This window comes from Rhinichthys klamathensis, unplaced genomic scaffold, assembly GCF_029890125.1.
Source record: "Rhinichthys klamathensis goyatoka isolate OS25496 unplaced genomic scaffold, OSU_Roscu_1.1 h1tg000039l_1, whole genome shotgun sequence".
NCBI classification, from domain to species: Eukaryota; Metazoa; Chordata; class Actinopteri; order Cypriniformes; family Leuciscidae; genus Rhinichthys; species Rhinichthys klamathensis.
The window spans coordinates 232,501-259,502 of record NW_026606586.1 but is presented as its reverse complement, the minus strand read 5'-3'; the positions used below and the strand labels follow the sequence as shown (position 1 = coordinate 259,502).

General features: G+C 39.3%; 2 protein-coding genes across 2 annotated transcripts in view; both read left to right on the top strand.

The window, feature by feature from the left end:
• Nucleotides 1-526: 526 nt before the first annotated feature.
• Nucleotides 527-17,763, top strand: nit1 (nitrilase 1). The gene is made up of 6 exons (XM_056246451.1): nucleotides 527-803; nucleotides 2,908-3,138; nucleotides 3,807-3,910; nucleotides 5,202-5,338; nucleotides 14,912-15,037; nucleotides 17,261-17,763. Exons 1-6 carry the CDS (start codon nucleotides 745-747, stop codon nucleotides 17,519-17,521), a joined length of 918 nt encoding a protein of 305 aa, XP_056102426.1. The 5' UTR covers nucleotides 527-744; the 3' UTR covers nucleotides 17,522-17,763.
• Nucleotides 17,764-18,797: 1,034 nt separating this feature from the next.
• The window catches only part of clcn3 (chloride channel 3), a 64,416-nt gene continuing 56,211 nt past the window's right edge, over nucleotides 18,798-27,002 (top strand). Inside the window, exon 1 of the mRNA XM_056246454.1 lies at nucleotides 18,798-18,945. The gene's annotated coding sequence lies outside the window, so the exon portion shown is untranslated. The remainder of the gene's footprint in view (nucleotides 18,946-27,002) is intronic.

The following is a 27,002-nucleotide window of genomic DNA, read 5'->3' as shown; positions in this document are numbered from 1 at the left end:
AGCGGCTGCCCGAGAACATTCCTGTCTGAAATGGCCGCGAATATAAAATTAAAGGTGTTTTCTTTATTTTAAAACCGACAAAATACCAAACAGATATTTTTACTCGTTTCTGATACCAGTTTCTTATGTTGTTCTTTCACAAGATTCGCTAATTTTGGACCGCAATCAAATCTTTAGTCTTATCGAAGCCATTTATACGAGAACAAATATAATCTTTTAAATTTGTAGATTTCTATTATGTATATATTGGAAATCTCGTTTTAAAATAAATAGATAAATAATAAATAGATATCATATTGCAGCGATCTTCCTGCTTCTCGCTGAGAAATGTAATTATTTTTAATAGTTTACACCTGAATAATGATACTGATAAATAGATCATGATCGTGATACGGATAACTACACGTTAAGTAATTGAAATATGAAAATTATTATTTAGATCCATCGTAACCGTCCAATCAGAAGCAACATCCTGACAGTGAAGCCCACACGTGACACGATACTTCTGTCCTTCTAATCGAGTATTATTTTTGGATTAAGACACCCAGTTTACCCAAACATAAACTATAATACATTGCAAATGACAGGGTTGTTGTTTGATTCACATTACTCTGTGATAAGAGCCAGTTAGGTCGTGCGGTGTTAATATGTCAGCTGTACAGTTAGTCATTGGCTTGGCAGTGGGTGAAGCGGGCTCGAAGTGCAAGCTGTGATCAACAGAAGCCAGCGACTCACACGCTGCCGATGCGTCTGTCTCCAGCTTCTCTTGCGGCTGCTCTGTTGACTGTGCGAGGACAGATCAGGTGTGTGTTTCTGCATGCTGTTTTGTGTCATATAACACTTCTCAAGGTCTTGCATTTTAATCCACGTCCTCTTAATTGTTCTTTAAATGTGCATGACGTTCTGATGAACGAGATGTTATGTATACATATATGTTTTGACTTTATTTGTTGTATTCGCTAAATAAATAGACCGTAATAACTAGTCTTGTGACTTTGCTGCGTAGTTATGGTTAGTTTCCACATGAAAGCGCAATTGAGATATTGAGTCTCTAACCATTATTTGGAAAGGGAACCCGTGAGACTTTCGTTCATCTTCGGAACACGAATGAAGATATTTTTTATGAAATCTGAGAGGTTTCTGTCCCTCCATTGACTGCTACACAACTACTATTTTGACGCTTCAAAAAGTTCATAAAGCGATTGTAAAACTAATCCATATGAATTGAGCAGTTTAGTCCAAACTTTCTGGAGACACTCACGCTTGCTAAACAGATTTACTTTAGGCTTTTATTCACATATAAACATTCATCAACTCAAACATCAATGAGGTTCATTCTCGTGTAACGCAACACGTTTGAGCTTCTGCAAGAACCAATGAGGTTCAATCTCATGTAACGCATCACGTTTGTGCTTCTGCAAGATCCAATGAGGTTCATTCTCGTGTAACGCAACACGTTTGAGCTTCTGCAAGAACCAATGAGGTTCAATCTCATGTAACGCATCACGTTTGTGCTTCTGCAAGATCCAATGAGGTTCATTCTCGTGTAACGCATCACGTTTGAGCTTCTGCAAGAACCAATGAGGTTCATTCTCATGTAACCCAACACGTTTGAGCTTCTGCAAGAACCAATGAGATTCATTCTCGTGTAACGCATCACGTTTGAGCTTCTGCAAGAGCCAATGAGGTTCATTCTCGTGTAACGCATCACGTTTGAGCTTCTTCAAGATCCAATGAGGTTCATTCTCGTGTAACGCATCACGTTTGAGCTTCTGCAAGAGCCAATGAGATTCATTCTCATGTAACGCAGCACGTTTGAGCTTCTGCAAGAGCCAATGAGATTAATTCTCGTGTAACGCAGCACGTTTGAGCTTCTGCAAGAGCCAATGAGATTAATTCTCGTGTAACGCATCACGTTTGAGCTTCTGCAAGATCCAATGAGATTCATTGTCATGTAACGCATCACGTTTGAGCTTCTGCAAGAGCCAATGAGATTAATTCTCGTGTAACGCATCACGTTTGAGCTTCTGCAAGAGCCAATGAGATTAATTCTCGTGTAACGCATCACGTTTGAGCTTCTGCAAGAGCCAATGAGATTAATTCTCATGTAACGCATCACGTTTGAGCTTCTGCAAGAGCCAATGAGATTAATTCTCGTGTAACGCATCACGTTTGAGCTTCTGCAAGATCCAATGAGATTAATTCTCGTGTAACACATCACGTTTGAGCTTCTGCAAGATCCAATGAGATTCATTGTCATGTAACGCATCACGTTTGAGCTTCTGCAAGAACCAATGAGATTCATTCTCATGTAACGCATCACGTTTGAGCTTCTGCAAGAGCCAATGAGGTTCATTCTCGTGTAACGCATCACGTTTGAGCTTCTGCAAGAACCAATGAGATTCATTCTCGTGTTACGCATCACGTTTGAGCTTCTTCAAGATCCAATGAGGTTCATTCTCGTGTTACGCATCACGTTTGAGAATGTTTATATGTGAATAAAAGCCTAAATTCAGTCTGTTCATTATATAAAGTGATCGAGTCTCTTCATAAAATTTGGACTAAACCGCTCAATTCTTATGGATTAGTTTTACGATCTCTTTATGAACTTTTTTTAAGCGTCAAAAAGACAGTTGTGTGGCTGTCAACGGAGGGACAGAAATCTCTCAGATTTCATCAAAAAGATCTTCGTGTTCAGAAGATGAGCGAAAGTCTCACGGGTTTAGAACGACATGAATAATTTATGACGAATTTTCATTTTTGGGTGAACCTCTATTAGGGGGTCACGCTTGTGATCCTTTCTCTGCGGTCAAATCAGAACGAACACAATAAGTGTAACTTTTCTCAAAATTATTATTATTAAATGAACGTGCTATCAGGATGATTATGAAATGATTGTTTTGTCAGGATGTCGTCATCACTTCCTGTGGCAGCAGTTTGTCAGATGACCGCCACCCCTGACAAAGAGGCCAACTTCAGCGCTTGCACGCGATTGGTCGAGCAGGCCAAAGAGGGCGGGGCTAGTATGGTGTTCCTGCCGGAGGGCTTCGACTACATCGGCTCGAGCCGCGAGGAGACGCTGGCGCTCTCGGAGAGTCTGGACGGTGACATCATAACCCGCTACACACACCTGGCCAGGTTAGTTAAAGGCCCACTGGTGTGTAATGGCGCTTTTCCATTACCAGTACCAGCTGGACTCGACTCGACTCGCCTTGGCTCGCCTCGACTCGGCTCGCTTTTCGCTCCGTTTTCCATTGCAGAAAGTACCGCCACAAATAGTACCCGGTCGTCATAGCGACGCATTTCGTTGCCCCATCAAGCTCTCGCTGGATCCTCTCTTCGGCAACCAAACAAAGGAATGTCTGCACCTCCTCGTTTGACCACGGCGTATTCTTCCGTTCCGAGTTGCCATAATAATAGTAGTAAGTTTAGTAACCATCTCTGACCAAACTATTTAAAAATGGCGGGGTTATTCTGGATACTCCATCTGGCGCGTGCAATGATGACGCAGATTCTCTGTGACCAATCAGCAGTCGGCATTGTTTTCACGTCACATTTTAGTATCGGCTTAGCTCGCCTCAGCTCGCTTAGAACCTCGCCGGAGGTGGTACGAAAAAAAGTACCCGAAAGCAGGTACAGGTACAACTTTTACACAGTGGAAAACCAAACAAAGGCGAGTCGAGTCGAGTCGAGTCAAGCCGAGCCGAGCCGAGGCGAGCTGGTACTGTGTAGTGGAAAAGCGCCATAAGTGACTAACGCATATGATCCAGAAGTCGTTGTTGATGAGATGCTTGTCTGTGGTTAAGGAAGCTGGACTTGTGGCTGTCTCTGGGTGGATTTCATGAGAGAGGACATGACTGGAAAACAGACCGCCGCATTTATAACAGCCACGTTATCATCAACGGGAAAGGTACTTAGTTCACCCAATGCACTTTTATGATGGATAGATGCACTTTTATCATGGATGGATGCACTTTTATGATGGATAGATGCACTTTTATGATGGATAGATGCACTTTTATCATGGATAGATGCACTTTTATCATGGATAGATGCACTTTTATGATGGATAGATGCACTTTTATCAAGGATAGATGCACTTTTATTATGGATAGATTCACTTTTATGATGGATAGATGCACTTTTACCAAGGATAGATGCACTTTTATCATGGATAGATGCACTTTTATCAAGGAAAGATGCACTTTTATGATGGATAGAAGCACTTTTATCAAGGATAGATGCACTTTTATCATGGATAGATGCACTTATCAAGGATAGATGCACTTTTATGATGGATAGATGCACTTTTATCAAGGATAGATGCACTTTTATGATGTATAGATGCACTTTTATGATGGATAGATGCACTTTTATCAAGGATAGATGCACTTTTATCAAGGATAGATGCACTTTTATCATGGATAGATGCACTTTTATCATGGAGAGATGCACTTTTATCGTGGATAGATGCACTTTTATCAAGGATAGATGCACTTTTATGATGGATAGATGCACTTTTATCAAGGAAAGATGCACTTTTATCATGGATAGATGCACTTTTATCAAGGATAGATGCACTTTTATCATGGATAGATGCACTTTTATCATGGATAGATGCACTTTTATCATGGATAGATGCACTTTTATCAAGGATAGATGCACTTTTATCATGGATAGATGCACTTTTATCAAGGAAAGACTCACTTTTATGATGGATAGATGCACTTTTATCAAGGATAGATGCACTTTTATCATGGATAGATGCACTTTTATCAAGGATAGATGCACTTTTATCAAGGATAGATGCACTTTTAATAATGGATAGATGCACTTTTATCAAGCATGGATTCAAATTTTCTCCAGCCATTCACTGCCATTATAAAGCTTGGAAGAGCCAGGACATTTTTTTTAATATTACTCAGATTGTATTCGTCTGACGGAAGAATGTCATATACACCTAGGATGGCTTGAGGGTGAGTAAATCATGGGCTAATTTTCATTTTTGGGTGTACTATCCCTTTAAGTGGTATGAATCTGAATTAGCCAAGTATGCAAAACATACAAGGAATTTGTCAGCAGTATAAGGCGTCCCACACGCATATGCAATGTATTATAATAGTTGCAGATATATGAAATGACACTGTAAGTAGAAGCGTGTATAATAAGATCTGTGTGTGTGTGTGTGTTCCTGCGCTCAGGTGAGGTCGTGTCGGTCTACAGGAAGGCTCATTTGTTTGATGTGGAGTTGACCAGTAAAGGTGTGTCTCTTAAAGAGAGCGCTTTCACAGTGGCGGGACCTCGACTGCTCCCGCCGGTCCAGACGCCCATCGGGAAGGTAACAGCAGGAACGGCTTACAGGCTTGTTCTCATGCTCATACGTTCACATGCAAACAAATAATCCGTTAGTAGGGGTGTAACGATACCCTCATGTCACGATTCGATACATATCACGATACTGAACTCACGATACGATATTAATGCGATACTCCAAGACAAATGGGAAAAGGGTAACAAAAATATTTATGTTGATTTAAAATGCTACATTTGGTAAATACATTGGATGTGTAAATGAATAGGCTTGGTCCCAATGCACAGGACAATAGTGACACCCGAATACAAATATTCATGATTCTGAAGCTGAAAACAGAATTATTTTAGATGAATATGCTTGTGCTCTCTCACTGACTAGATATATTTAAAATAATGTGTTTTTACTGGTAACATCAGACATTTGGCATTATCAGGAGCCACAAATATTGCATTATTATACATTATATTCAACATTATATATAGTAGTTTAATGTAGTACTGACACTAAAAACTCTGAAAACTTGAATATTTTCTCACACAGTTATTTTCATTTTCACAATACATATTGTTGCATTTTTCTATTGCGATATATTGTGACACGATCTATTGTTACACCCCTATCCGTTAGTAATGGGATTGACGGCTCAATCGGACTGGAAAGCGTTCATGTAAACCCCTTGTTCGATTTGATTGAGCTCGATCCCAATGAAATTTCGATCGGATTGAAAGGGGTGTTTTTTAATCCGATCGAGAGAACATGTAAACACTTGATCGGCTTGAAACTGAAAGCACTGCGCATCTGTTCTTCCTGTTGAATAAAGTGACGTATAAATGAGTTTCCCGTCATTTCTATAATCCTCCTTTCACTGCGTCTGTGAAGTGTAGCCGGACAACGGCCCACCAGTCCTGGTTTCAGACTCATCCACAGACGACTGGTTTTGGGCATTTTTACAGCGTTATAAATATAAGCAGCGGCACAGCGGTTCATATGCTCATTTACTCCAAATTATGACCAGAAATGGATAAATATTAAAGTCTGCTGTTTAAAACAAAAAAAGAACCAATGTAGGACAATGGTTAGTAAAGGGTTAGTTCACCCAAAAATGAAAATGATGTCATTAATGACTCGCCCTCATGTCGTCCCAAGCCCGTAAGACCTCCGTTCACCTTCGGGACACAGTTTAAGATATTTTAGATTTAGTCCGAGAGCTTTCTGTCCCTCCATTGAGATGTATGTCCGGTATACTGTCCTTGTCCAGAAAGGAAATAAAGATGTCATCAAAGTAGTCCATGTTATAATAGCCAGTCTAATACTGTGCTAGAGTTGTTGTCCCGTAGCTACTTGTTATGACACGCCAGGCAGCTAATGTTGAACTTGTTGTTACGTGCAAAGTAACTCCATAGGCATCGTCTTCGTTGCAATATTACCATCTTTATTGTCCTCCACATAACTGCACAGCACACAAGGTCCACAAGCACGAAGATTCCCAGAACTTCACACGACAACAGCATTCATCAAACTCCGCCGTAGCGGTCAAAAACTTGTTTGCCCTTCCGGGTCAACACCTCCCTACTACCTGTTGACCCCTCACATATATACATGTGCCTACAGCACCATCTAGTGGCCCAAAATAAAAGATACACACATTTGGCTCTTACACACTGGCCCCTAATTGACATGATAAACAAACATGACAATTTATTATTATTATTTTTTCTCAAACAATAACCATAAAGGAGACCAAATGAGTTCCTCACATGTGGCTTATACACAGTAATTAGACTCCATATACCATGCAAAGCTTAGAAATTGGTCTCTCAATAATATTGGATTTAGTTTTCAACTTCACAGATCTCACAAGGCCGTGACTATCTGGAAAAACTTCCACAACTTTTCCAAGAGGCCAAGATCCTCGAGGGGCAGATGGATCCATAATGGCCACAACATCTCCAACAGCAAGATTTTTCATCTTCTCGTTCCATTTCTGTCTTTCTTGAAGCAAGGGTAAATATTCTCGAACCCATCTCTTCCAGAAAAGGTCAGCCAGGTATTGAATCTGTTTCCATCGCCTCCTTCCATACTGATCCTCTGGCTTGAAAATCCCAGGAGGAAATGATGGCTTTCCTCTAAGCAGGAGCAGATGGTTTGGTGTTAAAGGCTCCAAGTCATTTGGATCGTCCGAGAGTTTTGTAATAGGACGATCATTCAAAATGGCTTCAGCTTCACACAACACTGTATTTAACCCATCATCATCCAGGGTTTGTTGACGCAGTACTGAGTTCAGCACCCTTCTCACCAATCGGATCATTCTCTCCCAAACACCACCAAAATGGGAGGCAGTAGGTGTATTAAAAGTCCAATTAATTTCTACCTGTGCCAAGAATGAATTTATTGTGTCCTGGTCCAGTTTGACAAGAGCTTCTTTCAGTTCTCTCTCAGCTCCAACAAAGTTTGTTCCATTGTCGGACCACAGATGTTTCACTTGTCCTCTTCGGCTGATGAATCGTCTTAACGCATTTATGCAGGAATCAGTGTCAAGAGTAGCTGCTACCTCCAAATGAATGGCTCGACTCGCCAGGCAGGTAAATATAACACCATATCTTCTGCAATGTGTTCTTCCTCTTTTAATCTCAATTGGTCCAAAGTAATCAACCCCTGTGTTGGTAAAGGGGGGAAGGTCTGGGAGAATCCTTGCAGCAGGTAAGTCAGCCATTTTCTGCATTAAGAGACGCCCATTGTATCGCCTGCAGATACTGCACTGTCCAATAATCCTTCTCACAGCAGAATTTCCCTTTGTAATCCAAAACTTTCTTCTTACAGCCGACAGAGTGTGAGCTCGTCCGGAATGTCCAAGAGTTTGATGAAAGCATTTGATGATTAATTCAGAGATGTGTTGCTCCTTGGCCAGGATTATTGGATGCTTAGATTCCTCTGGCATTGCACTTCTGTGAAGTCTGCCTCCAACTCTCAAAAGCCCATCCTCCAAAACAGGATCTAACACATAGATGGAACTCTGACGGCTCACTCTGGTGTTCTGCGATAGAGCTTCAATCTCAAACTTGAACCTTTGTTGCTGGCAGTACAAAATGATGAAGAACTCTGCACTCTGTAACTCTGCCGTGGACAGACTGCTGCTCTTTGGGTCATTAGTGGTCCTCTGGCGCCCTCTTGTGTTCATTTTGTGCACCACTGTATTTTTTCTCACTGGAATGTCCAACTGTTTTCTACACCTACACTTCTCTTTCAACACACTCCTCAACCTCAAGTACCAGGCCACTGCCCTTTTAAGTCTCCTCCAGTCCGAAAAGTGCGCAATAAGCTGGTCTGAGGGAGTAGGAGTGTCAATGCTGATTGCGTAAACTGCAGCCTCCTTCCTAACCTCCTTGTCTCCAACATCCAAAGCCACCTCCAACACAATTTCAGGCCACTTTTCCTCTTCTTTCCGCAAAAATGCTGGTCCTTCTAACCACGCACTGGGTTTCAGGAAGTCTGATACCTTCAGTCCTCTAGACACATAATCAGCTGGGTTTTCCTTTGTGCTGATGTGTTTCCATTGAGCGGGCTCAGACAATTCTCTGATGGTTGCAACTCTGTTAGCCACAAATGTGTGAAAGCGCCTGTCCTCATTATTAAAATACTTCAACACAGATGTGCTATCAGTCCAGAACACAGAATTTTCCAGTCGTATGTTCAGCTCTGCCTTGACCATAGCATCGATTTTTACAGCTAGAACGGCTGCAGACAGCTCAAGCCGTGGGATGGTTATGGTCTTCAGTGGTGTTACTCTGGCCTTGCCAAGGAGAAAGGCAACATGGATGATGTTTTCATGATTTGTCATACGAATGTACGTAGCAGTGCCATAGCCTGCTTCACTGGCGTCTGAAAAATTGTGTAATTGTGCATGCTTTATAGCTCCAAATCCGACAGGTTTTATGCACCGGTCCACACTAAATGCAGCCAGCAGAGTCAGCCCCTCCAGCCACCTTTTCCATTGGTGTAAAACGTCCTGAGGTAATGCATCATCCCAGCTGCAGCCTCTTTTACACAGTTCCTGCTGCATCATTTTTGCCTGCAATGTCACTGGCGCCAGGAACCCCAACGGGTCAAAAACAGAACTGTTGACGGACAACATTCCACGCCTGGTCAGGGCCTGATGTTTCAGATCCATCTTAAACTTGAAAGCATCACTTTCCACACACCACTGGAGACCCAGAGCTCTTTCCATTGGAAGCTTATCAATATCCAGATCTAACGTCTTTAAATCCTTAGCTCTTTGCTCTTCTGAGATGGCTTGCAGAACAACGCGACTATTGCTTATCCATTTTTCCAACGTGAAGCCTCCCCTTTCACACAGCGCAACGAGATCATTTATCATCTTGATTGCTTCCTTGTCTGTAGCTGAACTCTTTAGGCAATCATCAACATAAAAGTTGTGTCTAACAGTTTCTGTGACCTCTGCTGGAAATTCATTCTGATTGTCTTTGGCAGTTCTCTTTAAGGCATAGGCCGCACAGCTTGGAGATGAAACGGCTCCAAACAAATGCACCATCATCCTGTAAGGCACTGGTTCTTGTGTAGTGTCTCCTTCTGGCCACCAGAGAAAGCGGAGGAAGTCTCTGTCCTCTTCAGGCACACGCACCTGATAAAACATGGCTCTAATGTCTCCCATGATGGCTATTGGTTCCTGTCTGAACCTCATGAGGACGCCCAGAAGTGTGCTCGTGAGATTGGGCCCTGACAATAGCTCACTATTCAGAGACACTCCCTTAAATGTTGCAGCACAATCAAACACCACGCGTAGTGATCCCTTTCTAGGGTGATGGACTCCATGGTGAGGGATATACCAAATTCTTCCATTGTTACAATGCAACAGATGTTCAGGTACACGCTCTGCATAGCAGCATGAGATGACGTTGTTCATGTACTCTACGTACTCCTGGTGAAAGTGATGGTTGAATTTAAATCGCTTTCTAAGGCCTTGTATTCTTTGTTTGGCCACAACAAGATTATTTGGTAAACCGACATCCATCCTTTTAAAAGGTAGGTTCAGGCAATACCTTCCTTCCTGCATTACTGCAGATGTGTCCATAATGCTGAGAAACTTTAGATCTTCTCTGGACATTTCCTGTTTGTTGGTTGAGTTCTCACAGAAATCATGGTTATAATGGTTCTTGAGCAGTTCCTCCAACTTGGTCACTGATATTCTATTTACTGTTACCGATGAGACTTCCTGCTCATCATTGCCATCTAATTTACCGTTAACCACCCAGCCAAGAACAGTTCTGACAGCATATGGACCATTTCCTTGACTGTTGATGACCTCCCAGGGTTCCAATAACTTGGGGGCATTAACACCAATCAACAGTTCAACCTCAGAGTGAATGGATGGCATGTAAACCTCTGTTAAATACGGCCACTTTACTAGATCTTCAGATGCTATCATGTCGTCCCTAGTGACAGGCATTTGTTTCTGTGTGATGACTTCTGGCAGAGGATAGAATGTGTTACTCTCCAGCCCTGCCACCTCAAGATTAAACAGTGAAAATGCTGAACACGTTTTAGATTGGCCCATTGTTCGAAGCAGGACTTGTGTTCGTTTTCCAGTGAGGTTCAGTTCATGCATCAGCCGTTCAGAACAAAACGTACCGGTGCTGCCTGGATCCAAGAACGCATATGCTTGGATAATACTCTGACCTTTCACTGCCTTGATTTTTACAGGAAGCACTGACAGCATGCCACGATCCTTTCCGGCCCCTGTATGGCCACATATTGTGGGTGAAACTGGCAGGGGTTCTGATGTTTCTGCTTCATGCTCAGAGGGAGCCATTTGTTGTTTTATGTGTAACACTGTTGGATGGGTTTTGTTGCAAATTTCACATGTTAATCGTTCCACACAATTCCTGCTGATGTGGCCCCGTTGCAGACAGCCAAAACACACTCCTCTTCTCTTTAACAGAAATATTTTATCTTTGTGCAGTTTTCTTTCAAATTGTTTACAATCCCCTAATGTGTGAATTTGTGAGCAACAAACACAAGGCTCATCTTCATTTCCTTCTATTGTAACATATGTCTGTTTGGATTCTTCAGGAACACTCACAGATGTTACAGTGCTGGCCACGACATTTCTTTTAATCTTGGTACCCAGGTGTGGCCTTTGCTGTTGCTGACTAAGAAGTGTTGTACTTAAACTATAATCTTGTAAGTCACCGAAAAATGGGTCTAACAAGATCTTGACATGACGCTCTATAAATGCAACCATATCATTGAATCCAGCCCTATATCCAGTTGTCTCCATGATATCATAGGCTTTACCTCTCCAGCGCTCTCGTAGTTTATATGGAAGTTTTGCAAGAATTGCTCTCATATTCACAGGCATGTTGAGCTCTTGCACATATTCCAGCTCGTTCATCACATTACAACAACCACGCAGAAATAAGGAATAACTCTGCAATGCCCTTGTGTCCTCAGTTCTTATCGTTGGCCAAGAAAGGGCCTTGTTAATATATGCAGTTGCAGCTTTGTATGGATTTCCAAAATGTTCCTGTAACAAAGTCTTTGCTACTGTGTAGCCATGATCCGGGTCCATATGTTGGCAACTGCGCACCAGCTCACGAGGTTGGCCTCTAGTAAACTGTTCCAAGTAGTACAAACTGTCAGCTTGAGTTGCTTTCATTTCCACTCCTTGTTCAAATGCTTTAATAAAGGCTCTGTATTGCAGAGGATCGCCATCAAATACAGGAATGTCACGTGATGGTAAAGTCATTGACTGCTGCTGCTTTACCATGGCTGCTGTGATTTCAGTTTGTCTGTTCATGATGGTAAGAAATTCTCCAGGTAACTGTAGACTGGTTGTTGATTGAGTTATGTTCTCATTGTATGTATAACGCTCCCTTTGCAGTTTAGTTCCACTGGGTTTATGTTGTTCAACCACAAGGGGTGTTGCTGTCACAGTTTTCTTTGGTCTGACATCCACAAGTTTAGTTTCAATTAATGCCACCTTTGGTTCATTTCGTTGCTGAGATTGCATTTTATTGTCATTTTTAATTATTTGAATTTCAACATCATTTTCAGGTATAAACTCTTTGGCAACGGGATTCAGTTCTTTTACCACTCCCTTTGATCTCCTTTTATAACATGAGCTCGTTCCAGTTAACTTTGTTTGTGAAGAAGACTCCAGCATAGAGTTATACATTTCCATTTGATAATCACATTCTACCAACTCGGTCTTCAATGCAAGCAGCTCCTTCCTTCTTCTCAGCTTCTCCTCCTCTTCTTCTATAGCATGTCTTTCTTCCATGGCTTTCACATGTGCCAATACTGAGGCCCTTTTAACTGCTGCTTTCAGCTTAGCAGATGAAATGGTGCTGGATTTAACACTTTTTTGTGACTGTCTACTGCCAACATTTGACACACTGTCATGAGGACTTATATCATCATCAAAACGATCATCATTTTTGTTGGTTTCAGTTTGAGAGAGCCACTTATTCACACTACAAACACACTCATTATTGGGAATCATTTTGGCTTTAAACCATATCTCATGCTTTTCTTTTTCATCACATGGCAATAACTCCAACAAGGACTCATGTAAATTTTTGGCATCATCACATGCCCCTTTTAACACATCCACAGTACTTAATACATTTGAGTTATCACCTTTAGACATTAACTCATGAATCTCACGTCTTATGTTACCCATTTTGTTTAATTTTAACCTTCGTTCGTTTTGCAATTTATCAATTTTTTCGATCAAGGCCTTTTCTGTTAACTTAACAGTGCGTTTTTGAGTTTCCCCCCCACTCGCCATCTGTTCAGTCTCAGTATTGTTCTCCATTTCCACAGTGCGTGATTCCATTACGCATAAACAGTCAGTAACGCGCGTCGCAATAAGAGTTCGCTTGAAGTCAGCGCACCGCCAAGTAAAGTCACTTATGTGCCTCAAACGAAAAAAGGGCCACACTCAACTTTACCTTCCAAACGCCGCAAACCGCAAATACCAATGCATTGGATTTAATGTGTGCACACAATTGGCCATCAAAAGGTGTAGCGCTACACATACCTCGTTGGGCGCCTTTACTGTAATTCACCGTCGTCCAACCTGACACGTGAAGAGTCTCCGTGGTGCTCCAGCTTGGCTCCTCCGGCTGCGGTGCTCCACCGCCCCGGTCGGCTCCTCAGCTGCCGCTGGTGTCCAACGACGTCTTTGCCGCTCCGTTCCCAAGGCATCAAAGTTCAAAGAAAGTCCAAAAAAGGACAAGTTTTTGACAGTATAATAGCCAGTCTAATACTGTGCTAGAGTTGTTGTCCCGTAGCTACTTGTTATGACACGCCAGGCAGCTAATGTTGAACTTGTTGTTACGTGCAAAGTAACTCCATAGGCATCGTCTTCGTTGCAATATTACCATCTTTATTGTCCTCCACATAACTGCACAGCACACAAGGTCCACAAGCACGAAGATTCCCAGAACTTCACACGACAACAGCATTCATCAAACTCCGCCGTAGCGGTCAAAAACTTGTTTGCCCTTCCGGGTCAACACCTCCCTACTACCTGTTGACCCCTCACATATATACATGAGCCTACAGCACCATCTAGTGGCCCAAAATAAAAGATACACACATTTGGCTCTTACACATGTGACATCAGTGGGTTAGTTAGTGTTTTGAAGCATCGAAAATACATTTTGGTCCAAAAATAACGAAAACTACGACTTTATTCAGCATTGTATTGTCTTCCGGTTCTGTTGTGGATCCGCGTTCAGTGCCGCTGCTGACGTGTGTCTGGTGTGTGTGTGTGTGTGTGTGTGCGTGCGTGTGTATTCTGGTTCTGTTGTGGATCCGCGTTCAGTGACGCCGCTGACGTGTGTCTGGTGCGCCTGAGCTTCGTTTACAGTCTGAGGGAGACGCACGCTGGAAACAAAACAATCTTCACAAACATGTCTAAGGATTTCCACACAGAGGAAGACTTGCATTTTATTGCCCAGCCATATTTATTTGAACCCAAATACACACACACACCAGACACACGTCAGCAGCGTCTTACGTCAGCAGCGGCACTGAACGCGGATCCACAACAGAACCGGAAGACAATACAATGCTGAATAAAGTCGTAGTTTTCGTTATTTTTGGAGCAAAATGCATTTTCGATGCTTCAAAACACTCTAACTAACCCACTGATGTCACATGGACTACTTTGATGATGTCTTTATTTCCTTTCTGGACAAGGACAGTATACCGGACATACATTTACAATGGAGGGACAGAAAGCTCTCGGACTAAATCTAAAATATCTTAAACTGTGTTCTGAAGATGAACGGAGGTCTTACGGGCTTGGGACGACATGAGGGCGAGTCATTAATGACATAATTTTCATTTTTGGGTGAACTAACCCTTTCAACAACAGGAAACTCTGAAAATTCGTCAATTTTGTTTGTTAACAATTTGAAGCTTGTGACATATAATCACGCACCTCAACCCGATCACGTGTTTAGCGTTCATGTAAACACCATGTTCGGATTCATCAATCGGAATGAATTCCAGTCCAATTTAAACAACAGTTGTGCATGTAAAGGTGGCCGTTGTCCTGATGTTCGGCAGGTCGGTCTGGGCGTCTGCTATGACCTGCGTTTCCCTGAGCTGTCGTCAGCGCTGCAGAGACACGGAGCCGAGATCCTGACGTTCCCATCAGCCTTCACGGTGGCCACGGGAGCCGCGCACTGGGAGGTGCTTCACCAGATCCTTCATTCACACACTACAGTAGCGCTTTAATTAGGACTGGGTTGAAAATATTGATTTCTCGAATTGAATTGCATCTCATTTTGATGTCGTTTCTTAAAGGTGCAGTGTGTGATTTTTAGCAGCATCTAGTGGTGAGGTTGCGAATTGCAAGCAACTGAAGTTACGGTGGCCGACAGGAAGTGATGTCGTCGTCTGAGACAGCAGAGAGTAGCCAGTTAAGCAACGAGGTTTCTTTACAAAGATACATTAAGAAATTAGGTTTACTTAATCATTCAGTAAAACGATATGTTATTGCAAATATTATTGTTACCTGTTCATCATTGTGTCAGTGTTTTATTCACTGACTTGAGCTCGATCTTTGCACGAAGAACAACACAGTGACGACACGCGTTTGTCCGTTCAGGGCCACCGTAGAAACATGTCGGTGTGTGTAGATAGACATCGCTCATTCTCAGGTAATAAAAACATAACGGTTCATTATGTAACGTCTTTACACACCACTGAAAACATAGTTATGTATATGATATTGCATTTCTGTCAACAGATCCTCCTAAATATCACACATTGCACCTTTAAATCCTAGTAATCTGTTTTCAGTTGACGCATGAACAAAACTTAAAGGGGTGGTTGATTATGATTTCACTTGTCTAACTTTAGTTAGTGTGTATTGTTGCTGTTTGAGCACAACCAACATCTGCAAAGTTACAACGCTCAAAGTTCAAAGCAAAGGGAGATATTTGCTTTTACAGAAACTGCTTTTTAAGGACTACAACAAACGGCTGGTAGGGACTACACGAGCTTCCTCCCGGGTTTGTGACATCACTAACCCTAGAATTTACATAAACCCCGCCCCCAGGAACACACAATAAAGGGGGCGTGTCCATGAGAGGGGAAGAGTTGGTTTAGCACAGCACATTTGTGAGTTTGCTCAAGCTGCCACATCCATCTTTTCACATTTATTGCAATACAGTATGTAACACAAATGCGTTTACATTTACATTTGGCAGACGCTTTTATATAAACGACTTGCATTGCATTTCAAGGTACACATTTACATTCTTCTCAGTTCTGGCTTTCCCTGGGAATCGAACCCATGACCTTGGCGTTGCCATAGATATCCACAATAAAGGCTAGATGTCTTGCGGCGGAGTCTCTATCGTCATCACCGGCGGCCATCTTGTCACAGGCATATTTCTGGCGGGCTCTGTGTTGCCTGATGTAAGATGAGTGATCAACACAAACACAAATACTCTTATCTCGTTGAAATCTTGATGGATTTACAAACGGTTTGGTTTCTTACAAACGTTATTAACGTGGCTATACTTCTGGATGATTATTTATTGATACACTTATTATTCATAAGTATGCAGTGTCATAACTACATCTCTGACGTTTATAACAAACCAAACCGTTTGAAAATTGGTAGAAAATTGAGCAAGTTATGGTTATTTAAAAAGTACATGCACCATTAAAACACAATGTTACGAGTGAGCGAGCTGCCTGTGACAAGATGGCCGCCAGGTGCGGACGTCGACCTCCATTGGCCAGCAGCGCGGACGAGACATCTAGCCTTTATTATGCATATCTATGGGCGTTGCAAGCGCCAACGCTCCACTGTTTGAGCTCCAGGAAAGCGATATGCAATAGCATGTCCCTCTATAGGCATCTTACAACAGTTCCCACGCTAGCAATTTATAGATTATCATGACAGAATATCCTAATCAAAGACTTGAAGATAGTTAACTCCACACCAGCAATATAAATTCATCAACTAACCATTCAGAAACGTCCTGTTGCTTCTACATTGTCACTTCTTCTTGAGTCGCCCCATCTTTGTCCGACTTCGGTTTGAACATAAAAGGCAGAACAGTTTCTGACATTTCAGTGCGTGTGTGTGAAGCTCCGCCCTCTCACTCACTCTTGAAGCTCCGCCCTCTGTGCCGGGAGCAGCAGCTCATTTGCATTTAAAGGGACACCCATGAAACGATGCGTTTTTGCTCACCCTCAAAAAGGGACAATTTTAACATGCTATAAAAAATTATCTGTTGGTTATTTCGAGCTTTTATTTTTCTATCTGTCTACCTGATATATATACAGTACATATAATTAAGATCAGAATTGAATCGGATTGCAAGCTTGTGAATGTCAGTGTATTCTCATGGTGAAGTTGTTGCTGTAGATGCACTGACCCGGTGTCCCCTCACTCAGGTGCTCCTGCGGGCGAGAGCGATCGAGACGCAGTGTTTCGTGCTGGCGGCGGCTCAGGTCGGGTCTCATCACTCGCGGCGGGCGTCTTACGGACACGCTCTCGCGGTGGACCCGTGGGGGGGGGTGATCGGGGACTGCGGGGGGGCAGATGTGGGCGTGGCGCTGGTGCAGATCGACCTGCAGACGCTACGGGACGTCAGGAGGGACATGCCAGTGCGGCAGCACCGCAGAGAGAAGGACTTTTACTGCAGCTTGGACTGAAACACCCGTTTATGAATAATACACACTGATGCATAGTGATGATAATTCATGACTTATTAATAAATTGGACCCAGGCTGGATTAATGATTTGTCTACTGTGGCGCTTCAGTCAGTAGTGAAAGACTGTGTAAAAGTCTCCATGAACTGATCATGACATATGGGCTAGAATTAAGCCTAATGTCTTTCTCTTTGAGAGATATATGAGAGCAAGCATTTAATAAAGAGAAAGTTATGTACCATCATGCCTTTTTTTCCCTGTGTGTCTTTGGCGAATCACAGCAGTGCTTTACTTTAAAACAAGCCTGTTCGGCCTCTAAGCATGTAGTTTAATTTATATGGTCATATTAATTGAAATTGAAATCCTGATGTTGAAACTTCAGCTGCTCTTTGCTTTTTAATACTATTTTTATTATATTATACTATAATATTTTTATTATTTTATAATAAATTGTTTGGTTTTATATATGCATGTATCTTTATTTCAATGCATTATTCTTATTAACTACCCTTTTTTTGCCCCATTGTTTGTTTCATTTTGATTATGTAATTATATTTTATATTAAATTAATTTGTCACATTTTATGATATAGTACTATCATCAAATTAATTAAACTTTGCGTTATACTTTATTTTACTTGATCATCATTCTTATTACTTGCTCACTTGCTTTTCACTGCCATTAATTTTATTATAATTTATTTACTTGCATTAATTTAGCATTATTGTAATTTACTTAATATATTTTTCATACTTCATGATTTTTCTATATTATCTTCATAATTTTTCTATATTATGAATCTAGCAGGTTGCATGCACAATCATTATATACATTTTTTTTATGTAATTATTATTATATTTTTGTATTACTTTTTACTTTATCAACTTCCCTTTTTTATTGATCTGTTGTTTTCATTCGTTTTATTATGTAATTATGTTATTTTATAATAAATTAGTAATTTATATAAATGTGATACCACAATATAGATTATTATCAAAAGTTAAATCATACTACTATTTTGTTCTTATTTTTGAAAAATTTCAAAATAATAATTCTTATTAAAAACCCGTTTGCTTTTCATTGCCATTCGTTATTTGTATTTTTTTAGTATATATTTTATTATTTAATATCTAAAATAATTTTAAGATATTTTGAGTTAGATTATTATTATTTATTTTATTTTTTACATTATGAATCTAGTAAGTTACATGTAAAATCATACTATTGATTCTCCTCTGATGATGGAGGAGGCGGAGGGGAAACCGGAAGTGATTGTGAACACGTCAGTGACACAGGAATGGGCCAAAACAAGCCTCACCAGAGCAGGATGACAGCCAGTTGCTGAGAGGAATCATGTCGTTGTGTGTTTTACTTGAGCTGGTGGGATGATTCGTGTGTTCAGAGGTCGTTTCGAGGCATTGCGGAGGTAAGAGCGTCACATCTGTGCGATTACAGCAGCGCGAGACTGTCACTCATCATCACAGCATCACATCTCACTTCAGACGCTGCATTCACAAGCAGCTGACAGCTATTTTGGTCTGCATTTCCATGCAAACCGGTTCATGTGTGCTGGTTTACAAATATACCCATGCATGTGTATTTTAATGATTGTGTGAACTGGACTCAGTGTTATTTGCATCCAGTCCTTGAATAGAAGTGTGAGATGCGCGTGAGATTTTCTGACAGTCCGCTACTTTATTGAATGCTTTTGAGCTTTTGTAGATTGATGCATCTGTTAAAACGACACGTACATCTCTGTGCTCATAAGATGGAGCTGCACACACACATTCAGGCTGTACGTGCTTCTCAGAAACATGTATTAGTTTCTGTTCAAACTGTGCTTGTGTTAGTGACTCTGTTTGCTGAGACTGATCATTAACATGCTCGTCACTGATGATGTTGAGGCCCTGTTGCCTTCAGTGTGTAGAGTCACAGTCACAGAGATGAGAATGTTTCTCAAAAACACAGAACACATTGTTTTGGCTTTGTACACTGCCAACATCACATGCATTCATGAGTGTGTTAGAGGAAAAGTAAAAGGAAATTCTGCATGTCTTTCCACAAATGTATGACTTTTTATGGAAGCTGCTCTCCGCCACAGAATAACTAAATAAAAAAGGTAATTGCGACTTTTTATCTCACAATTCTGACTTTTTTATATAAACTCACATTTGCAAGTTATAAAGACAGAACTGCGTGATATAAACTTGTAATTGTGAGTTATACCGTCAGCATTGAGACATAAACTAGGAAAAGACGAAGTTATGACACCAAAATGTTTAGATACCAGTGAAAAAAAAAAAAAGGTGAATTGTGAGTTATAAAATTGAGATATAAACTTGGAATTGTGAGATATATAGTCAGAATTGCATGATATAAAGTCAGAATTGCGAGATACAAACTCGAAATTGCAAGTTGTAAAGTCGGACTTGCGTGATATAAACTCGAAATTGCAAGTTGTAAAGTTGGACTTGCGTGAAATAAAGTCAGAATTGCATGATATAAACTCGTAATTGCAAGTTGTAAAGTCGGACTTGCGTGATATAAAGTCAGAATTGCAAGTTGTAAAGTCGGACTTGCGTGATATAAAGTCAGAATTGCAAGTTGTAAAGTCGGACTTGCGTGATATAAAGTCAGAATTGCAAGTTGTAAAGTCGGACATGCGTGATATAAAGTCAGAATTGCAAGTTGTAAAGTTGGACTTGCATGATATAAAGTCAGAATTGCGAGATACAAACTCGAAATTGCAAGTTATAACGTCGGACTTGCGTGATATAAAGTCAGAATTGCAAGTTGTAAAGTCGGACTTGCGTGATATAAACTCGAAATTGCAAGTTGTAAAGTTGGACTTGCGTGATATAAAGTCAGAATTGCAAGTTGTAAAGTCGGACTTGCGTGATATAAACTCGAAATTGCAAGTTGTAAAGTTGGACTTGCGTGATATAAAGTCAGAATTGCATGATATAAACTCGTAATTGCAAGTTGTAAAGTTGGACTTGCGTAATATAAAGTCAGAATTGCAAGTTGTAAAGTCGGACTTGCGTGATATAAAGTCAGAATTGCAAGTTGTAAAGTCGGACTTGCGTGATATAAAGTCAGAATTGCAAGTTGTAAAGTCGGACTTGCGTGATATAAACTCGAAATTGCAAGTTGTAAAGTTGGACTTGCGTAATATAAAGTCAGAATTGCAAGTTGTAAAGTCGGACTTGCGTGATATAAAGTCAGAATTGCAAGTTGTAAAGTCGGACTTGCGTGATATAAAGTCAGAATTGCAAGTTGTAAAGTCGGACATGCGTGATATAAAGTCAGAATTGCAAGTTGTAAAGTCGGACTTGCGTGATATAAAGTCAGAATTGCAAGTTGTAAAGTCGGACATGCGTGATATAAAGTCAGAATTGCAAGTTGTAAAGTCGGACTTGCGTGATATAAAGTCAGAATTGCAAGTTGTAAAGTCGGACATGCGTGATATAAAGTCAGAATTGCAAGTTGTAAAGTCGGACTTGCGTGATATAAAGTCAGAATTGCGAGATATAAACTCGTAATTGCAAGTTGTAAAGTCGGACTTGCGTGATATAAAGTCAGAATTGCAAGTTGTAAAGTCGGACTTGCGTGATATAAAGTCAGAATTGCAAGTTGTAAAGTCAGAATTGCGAGATATAAACTCGAAACTGCAAGTTGTAAAGTCGGACTTGCGTGATATAAAGTCAGAATTGCAAGTTGTAAAGTCAGAATTGCGAGATATAAACTCGAAATTGCAAGTTGTAAAGTCGGACTTGCGTGATATAAAGTCAGAATTGCAAGTTGTAAAGTCAGAATTGCGTGATATAAACTCGAAATTGCAAGTTGTAAAGTCGGACTTGCGTGATATAAAGTCAGAATTGCAAGTTGTAAAGTCGGACTTGCGTGATATAAAGTCAGAATTGCAAGTTGTAAAGTCGGACATGCGTGATATAAAGTCAGAATTGCAAGTTGTAAAGTCAGAATTGCGAGATATAAACTCGAAACTGCAAGTTGTAAAGTCGGACTTGCGTGATATAAAGTCAGAATTGCAAGTTGTAAAGTCGGACTTGCGTGATATAAACTCGAAATTGCAAGTTGTAAAGTCGGACTTGCGTGATATAAAGTCAGAATTGCAAGTTGTAAAGTCAGAATTGCGAGATATAAACTCGAAACTGCAAGTTGTAAAGTCGGACTTGCGTGATATAAAGTCAGAATTGCAAGTTGTAAAGTCAGAATTGCGAGATATAAACTCGAAATTGCAAGTTGTAAAGTCGGACTTGCGTGATATAAAGTCAGAATTGCAAGTTGTAAAGTCGGACTTGCGTGATATAAACTCGAAATTGCAAGTTGTAAAGTCGGACTTGCGTGATATAAAGTCAGAATTGCAAGTTGTAAAGTCAGACTTGAATGATATAAAGTCAGAATTGCGAGATATAAACTCGTAATTGCAAGTTGTAAAGTCGGACTTGCTTGATATAAAGTCGGACTTGCGTGATATAAAGTCAGAATTGCAAGTTGTAAAGTCGGACATGCGTGATATAAAGTCAGAATTGCAAGTTGTAAAGTCAGAATTGCGAGATATAAACTCGAAATTGCAAGTTGTAAAGTCGGACTTGCGTGATATAAAGTCAGAATTGCAAGTTGTAAAGTTGGACTTGCGAGATATAAACTCGTAATTGCAAGTTGTAAAGTCGGACTTGCTTGATATAAAGTCGGACTTGAGTGATATAAACTTGCGAGGTGTAATGTTGCATTCAAGTCTTCCTCGGAAGTTCATATTTACGAGTTGAGAGGTCGTGTTTGCGTCGTCTGGTGCGTTCGAGTCACTTTGGTCGTAGCAGTATGGAGGTGCACCTGCTCTTAATGAACTACACAAGAGATTTAAACTCTTCTTCTAGAAAATGAAGAACAAAAAATGTGCACCAGGTGTGTTTTACCGTGTTTTAATTTATAAAGCCGCTGTAAACTTTATCGTTAAATCTGATATTGCTATAAACTCACAATTCTGACTTTATTACTCCCTATTGTGAGTTTATATCAAAAAGTCCGAATTTTGAGAAATAAGTCGCAATTAACTTTTATTTTTTATTCAGTGACGGAAATTTCTCAACTCGTAAATATGAACTTCCCAGGAAGACTTGAATGCACCATTATTGCGAGTTTATATAACGCAATTCTGACTTTTATAACTTGCAATTGTGAGAAAAAAAGTCTCTCTTAAAATCTTAATCTTAAGTTAAAATCTTTTAAATTGTTTTGTTCGGTGGCGGAAACAAACTTGCATTCTTTCTTTTGTGGAAAATAAAAATGAGTTTTCCATACAATTACATGTTTAAAATTGTATAATTAAATACGTTTTTTTTTTGTATGATAATTTATTGTTTTAAATGAATGTTTTTTCCATGCAATTCCAATAAATGAGCACTGAAGCTGTTATGCTTCACAAGGATGCCAAAACACCATAAAACTATCATAGTTCATATGAATAATGCATGTTCTAAGTCAGAGGTTTTCAAAATTAATGTAGAGAAAAACTGTTCATTAAGAAAAAATAAATAGATTACAGTAAAATAAATAAATACAAATTAAAATGGATAAACAAAAATGACAATAAGAAATACAATAATGTGTAAATAAATAAATAAATGATACATCTTGAGTGATACACCCACATGCGGGTGGTGATGGCGCAGTGGATAAGACACATGCCTTTGGTGTGAGAGACCCGGGTTCGAATCCACTGTGAGACACCAATGTGTCCCTGAGCAAGACACTTAACCCCTAGTTGCTCCAGAGGCGTGCGACCTCTGACATATATAGCAATTGTAAGTCGCTTTGGATAAAAGCGTCAGCTAAATGAATAAATGTAAATGTAAACATCTAACAGTGTACAGTGCTATAATGAGTAGAAAAATGTAATAATTAACTTCAAAAACGGAACATTTTGCAAATAATATTTAGACACAGGGCCTAAAACTATCCATAAATATTGTTTACCTGCCATGAAAGTGTTTTTTTGTTGTTGTTGCAAAAACAGGCAGTTATGACACCAACATTTTAGATACCAGTGAAAATTCACAATTTCAGGTGCAGAAATTTAATAAAGTAATCAAATCTAGTCTTCACTGTATAAATTAAACATACTTATTAAAGTTACAAAAGTTCAATTTAATTGAGTCGAGAGTAGTGAGTGATTGTTCTTCGTCTTCTGTTGTTTGGTTAACACTAAGGCGGCAGAGGGATATTAGGCTACTGTCCCTTTAAGAGCCGCACGAATCCAATATACTGATACACGTGTTTTCTTTCTCAACTGTTTATGTTCACTGAAGACATTACTGACCGTGTTTATGAGGTTACTCGCCAATAAGGGCCTTTTCAAGTGCAAGCAGACGTGACGAGAACTTACTGTTTTTTTAATGTGACATTCTTACAGTCTTTTACCGTTAAAATCACACAAATCTTTTTTTTTTACAGTGTGGAAACCGAACATAACTCGCTCCCGCTTAACTTTAAATCTGATTTTGCCAGTGTTGTCGTGCCAGATTGACAGCTTTGTCTTTATTCATTGGCATTAAGAGGCCAAAAGTGTTGAATAGAACGACTGCGCACATTATTTCAGCCATTTACTGGAACATGCCACGCTTTTCCGATGTGATAATCATGTCTGCTTCAGTCTTAAAACAAGATTTCTGATAATACGAGCGTATTCCTCTTTCGTGTTCCGGCGCTGAGAGGAACTTCTGAGAAGGGCCGTTAACTAATCCGTTCCCCTCTTCAAAATAACGGTCCCATAACGCTTTTGTTTCGCAGCGACAGAAGAACCATTGTTGTTTCCTTTCAGTGAAAGGTTCTAATTAGAACCGTGAAGAACATTCTAAAAATCTAAAGAACCTTTTGCGGAATTCAAAGATTAATAGATAATATATCCATACGACACAGTATTACAGGATGTGTTTCTGCTGTATGTCATCTTTACTAGCATGTTGAGTCAAACGCATCTGAAAACACTGATTCGTCTCCAGGCAACAGTCACCTAGGCGATCCCTCCGTGACAACAGAGAGAGAGAGAGAGATGATGAAAGTTGTGTAAGAGTGTTTGTTTGATGTAATTTAGAGCACAGTTACATTTCATTCAGGACGTAATCATTTAATCCGCAGGGAGCATGTGAACGCATCCCTGAGAAACAGCCAGACTGCACCGGAAACACTCGCTTACAGTGTGTGTAACTACTCTCAAACAACCGGCTGGTGTAGACTGATCTTAGCTTTGTGCAGGATATGTTCTCGACTCGATCACTGCTTGTTCCACATGTGATTTGAGGTCACACTCCTCTCAGGTTCATCTTTATTCACTCTCTGTTCACACACTTCTTCTCTTAGTCGTTGCTATGGTGACCCGATGGCTTGCAGTGAGACGGGGGGTTTTGCTGGTGTCAATCACCCGTGTGGCAGGATCTAAATCAGGACCCATCAGGGCTGGCCAACACACTGCCTATTTAAAACCAAACCTTTTATTTTCTTAAAAATAATACGGAAAAAACAGCAACAATCTAAATATTGTATTTGAAAATAAACACACATTTGGTTGCAATACAATAAATAAGGTGAAGTTAATTAATAAATAAATAAAAAAGAAAATTAAATAAGTCAATAATTGTGTAAATAAATAAATAATACATATACAGTGCTGTAGTTAGTAGAACATTTTATAATTAACTTAATATATAATATAACAAAAAAAATCTGTATCATAAATTAATAATATAAATGTTTTAACACTGCGACATTCCTTTTTTTTTTTTTTATATTTGATTCAGTTTTGATTTTTACTAAATTGTGTGATTATTATGATTCAGGAGTATTTTGGTATAGTTAAGTTAGTTTTATATTCTTTTTTAATTCATATTATTAAACAAAACAACAGCTGTTTTTATTATAGAATACTTTCGAGGAATGACAGTAATTTATGATATTCAGCAATCGGCACATGATTTTTTCCTAGGGATGCACCGATATGAAAACTTATTTCTTATTTTATATAAAGAAGAAAGCCGATAACTGATATATTGGCCGATAAATCTACATCGGCTAACTTTTCTTATCGGGCCGATAACGATAACATTAAAAATGAACATATATCAGCTGATACCCATATGGTGGCAGATACTTTTTTCTTTTTCATAATAATGCACCGGTGCACTTAATATTAGTCTGTAAATATGTAATATTTGTCCCTCCTCATGTTGAATGAGTTGTCATTGGCTCTGTGATTCCCTCCCGAACCCTCTTGGATCTCCGGATCTCATATAAAAACACTCAAATTGAAGTAAATAAATAGCGTTTCTTGCTTCGGCTCGATCTCTCCTTCACAGAGCCGCTGCTGTTCTCCTGCCCGGCGGCCGAAGAGCAACTCCATTCCTGAATCTCATGATTCATCTGCAGAATTAATTTATTGCCTGAAACATCCTCTTCATTCAAAGGGAATTAAAGGCATGAAGTAAACAATATATTTATATAACACCATTTATTTATTTATTACAATTATAATGTTTATTATTATTCAAACCTTTATATTTATTGTTAATAAATTATTATTATTTAACAAAACAAATATTTATATTTATTTATGTTATTTAGCAACATTAATTTTTATTTATTTATTTTTTTACTATTATTATTTAAACTTGCTTGTATTAATCACATATTTATTTTTATTAACAAATTATATATATATATATAATATATATATATTTATTATATATATGAAATACACAAACAAAATTTTATAACAATTATTACAGACAAATAATGGTATTTTACAACAACAATAATATGACATGTATTTTTTTATTTATTAATTAATATTATTATTATTTAGCAACATTAATAATACTTATTATTATTTATAATTTTTACTATTATTATTTAAACCTGTATGAATCAAATATTTATTTATTAACAAATAATTATTTAACAACACACACACATATATATATATATATATATATACAATGAATACACAAACAATATTTAATAATAATTGTTCTTGCACAAAAATAATGCTATTTATTAATAATAAAGCAATAATTGTAATTTATTATTTATTTCTATTATTTAAAAAAAAATTTTTTAAATAATTTTCCCATCTTCATGTCACTTTGGATTATAAGTAGAATGTGAAAACATGCGCCGATGCTCCGGACGCTTTCATTGTAAAACTGGTTAATTATTTCCATCGTTATTATTAATGATTCCAGTCCAGCAGAGGCTTGTGACTGTAACTCTGCACACGAGGACTCGTGATTCGTCTCAGACACACATACATACAGAGAGAGAGAGAGAGAGAGAGACAGTGAAAGTAAAAACACAGATCCTGACAATGAAGAACTCTGTCATCAATATCACGAAGAGTGTACAAACAAACCCTAGAGCAAACAAGGAAGAGCACACAGAACAATTATTTCAAGCAATGGACGAGTCGGT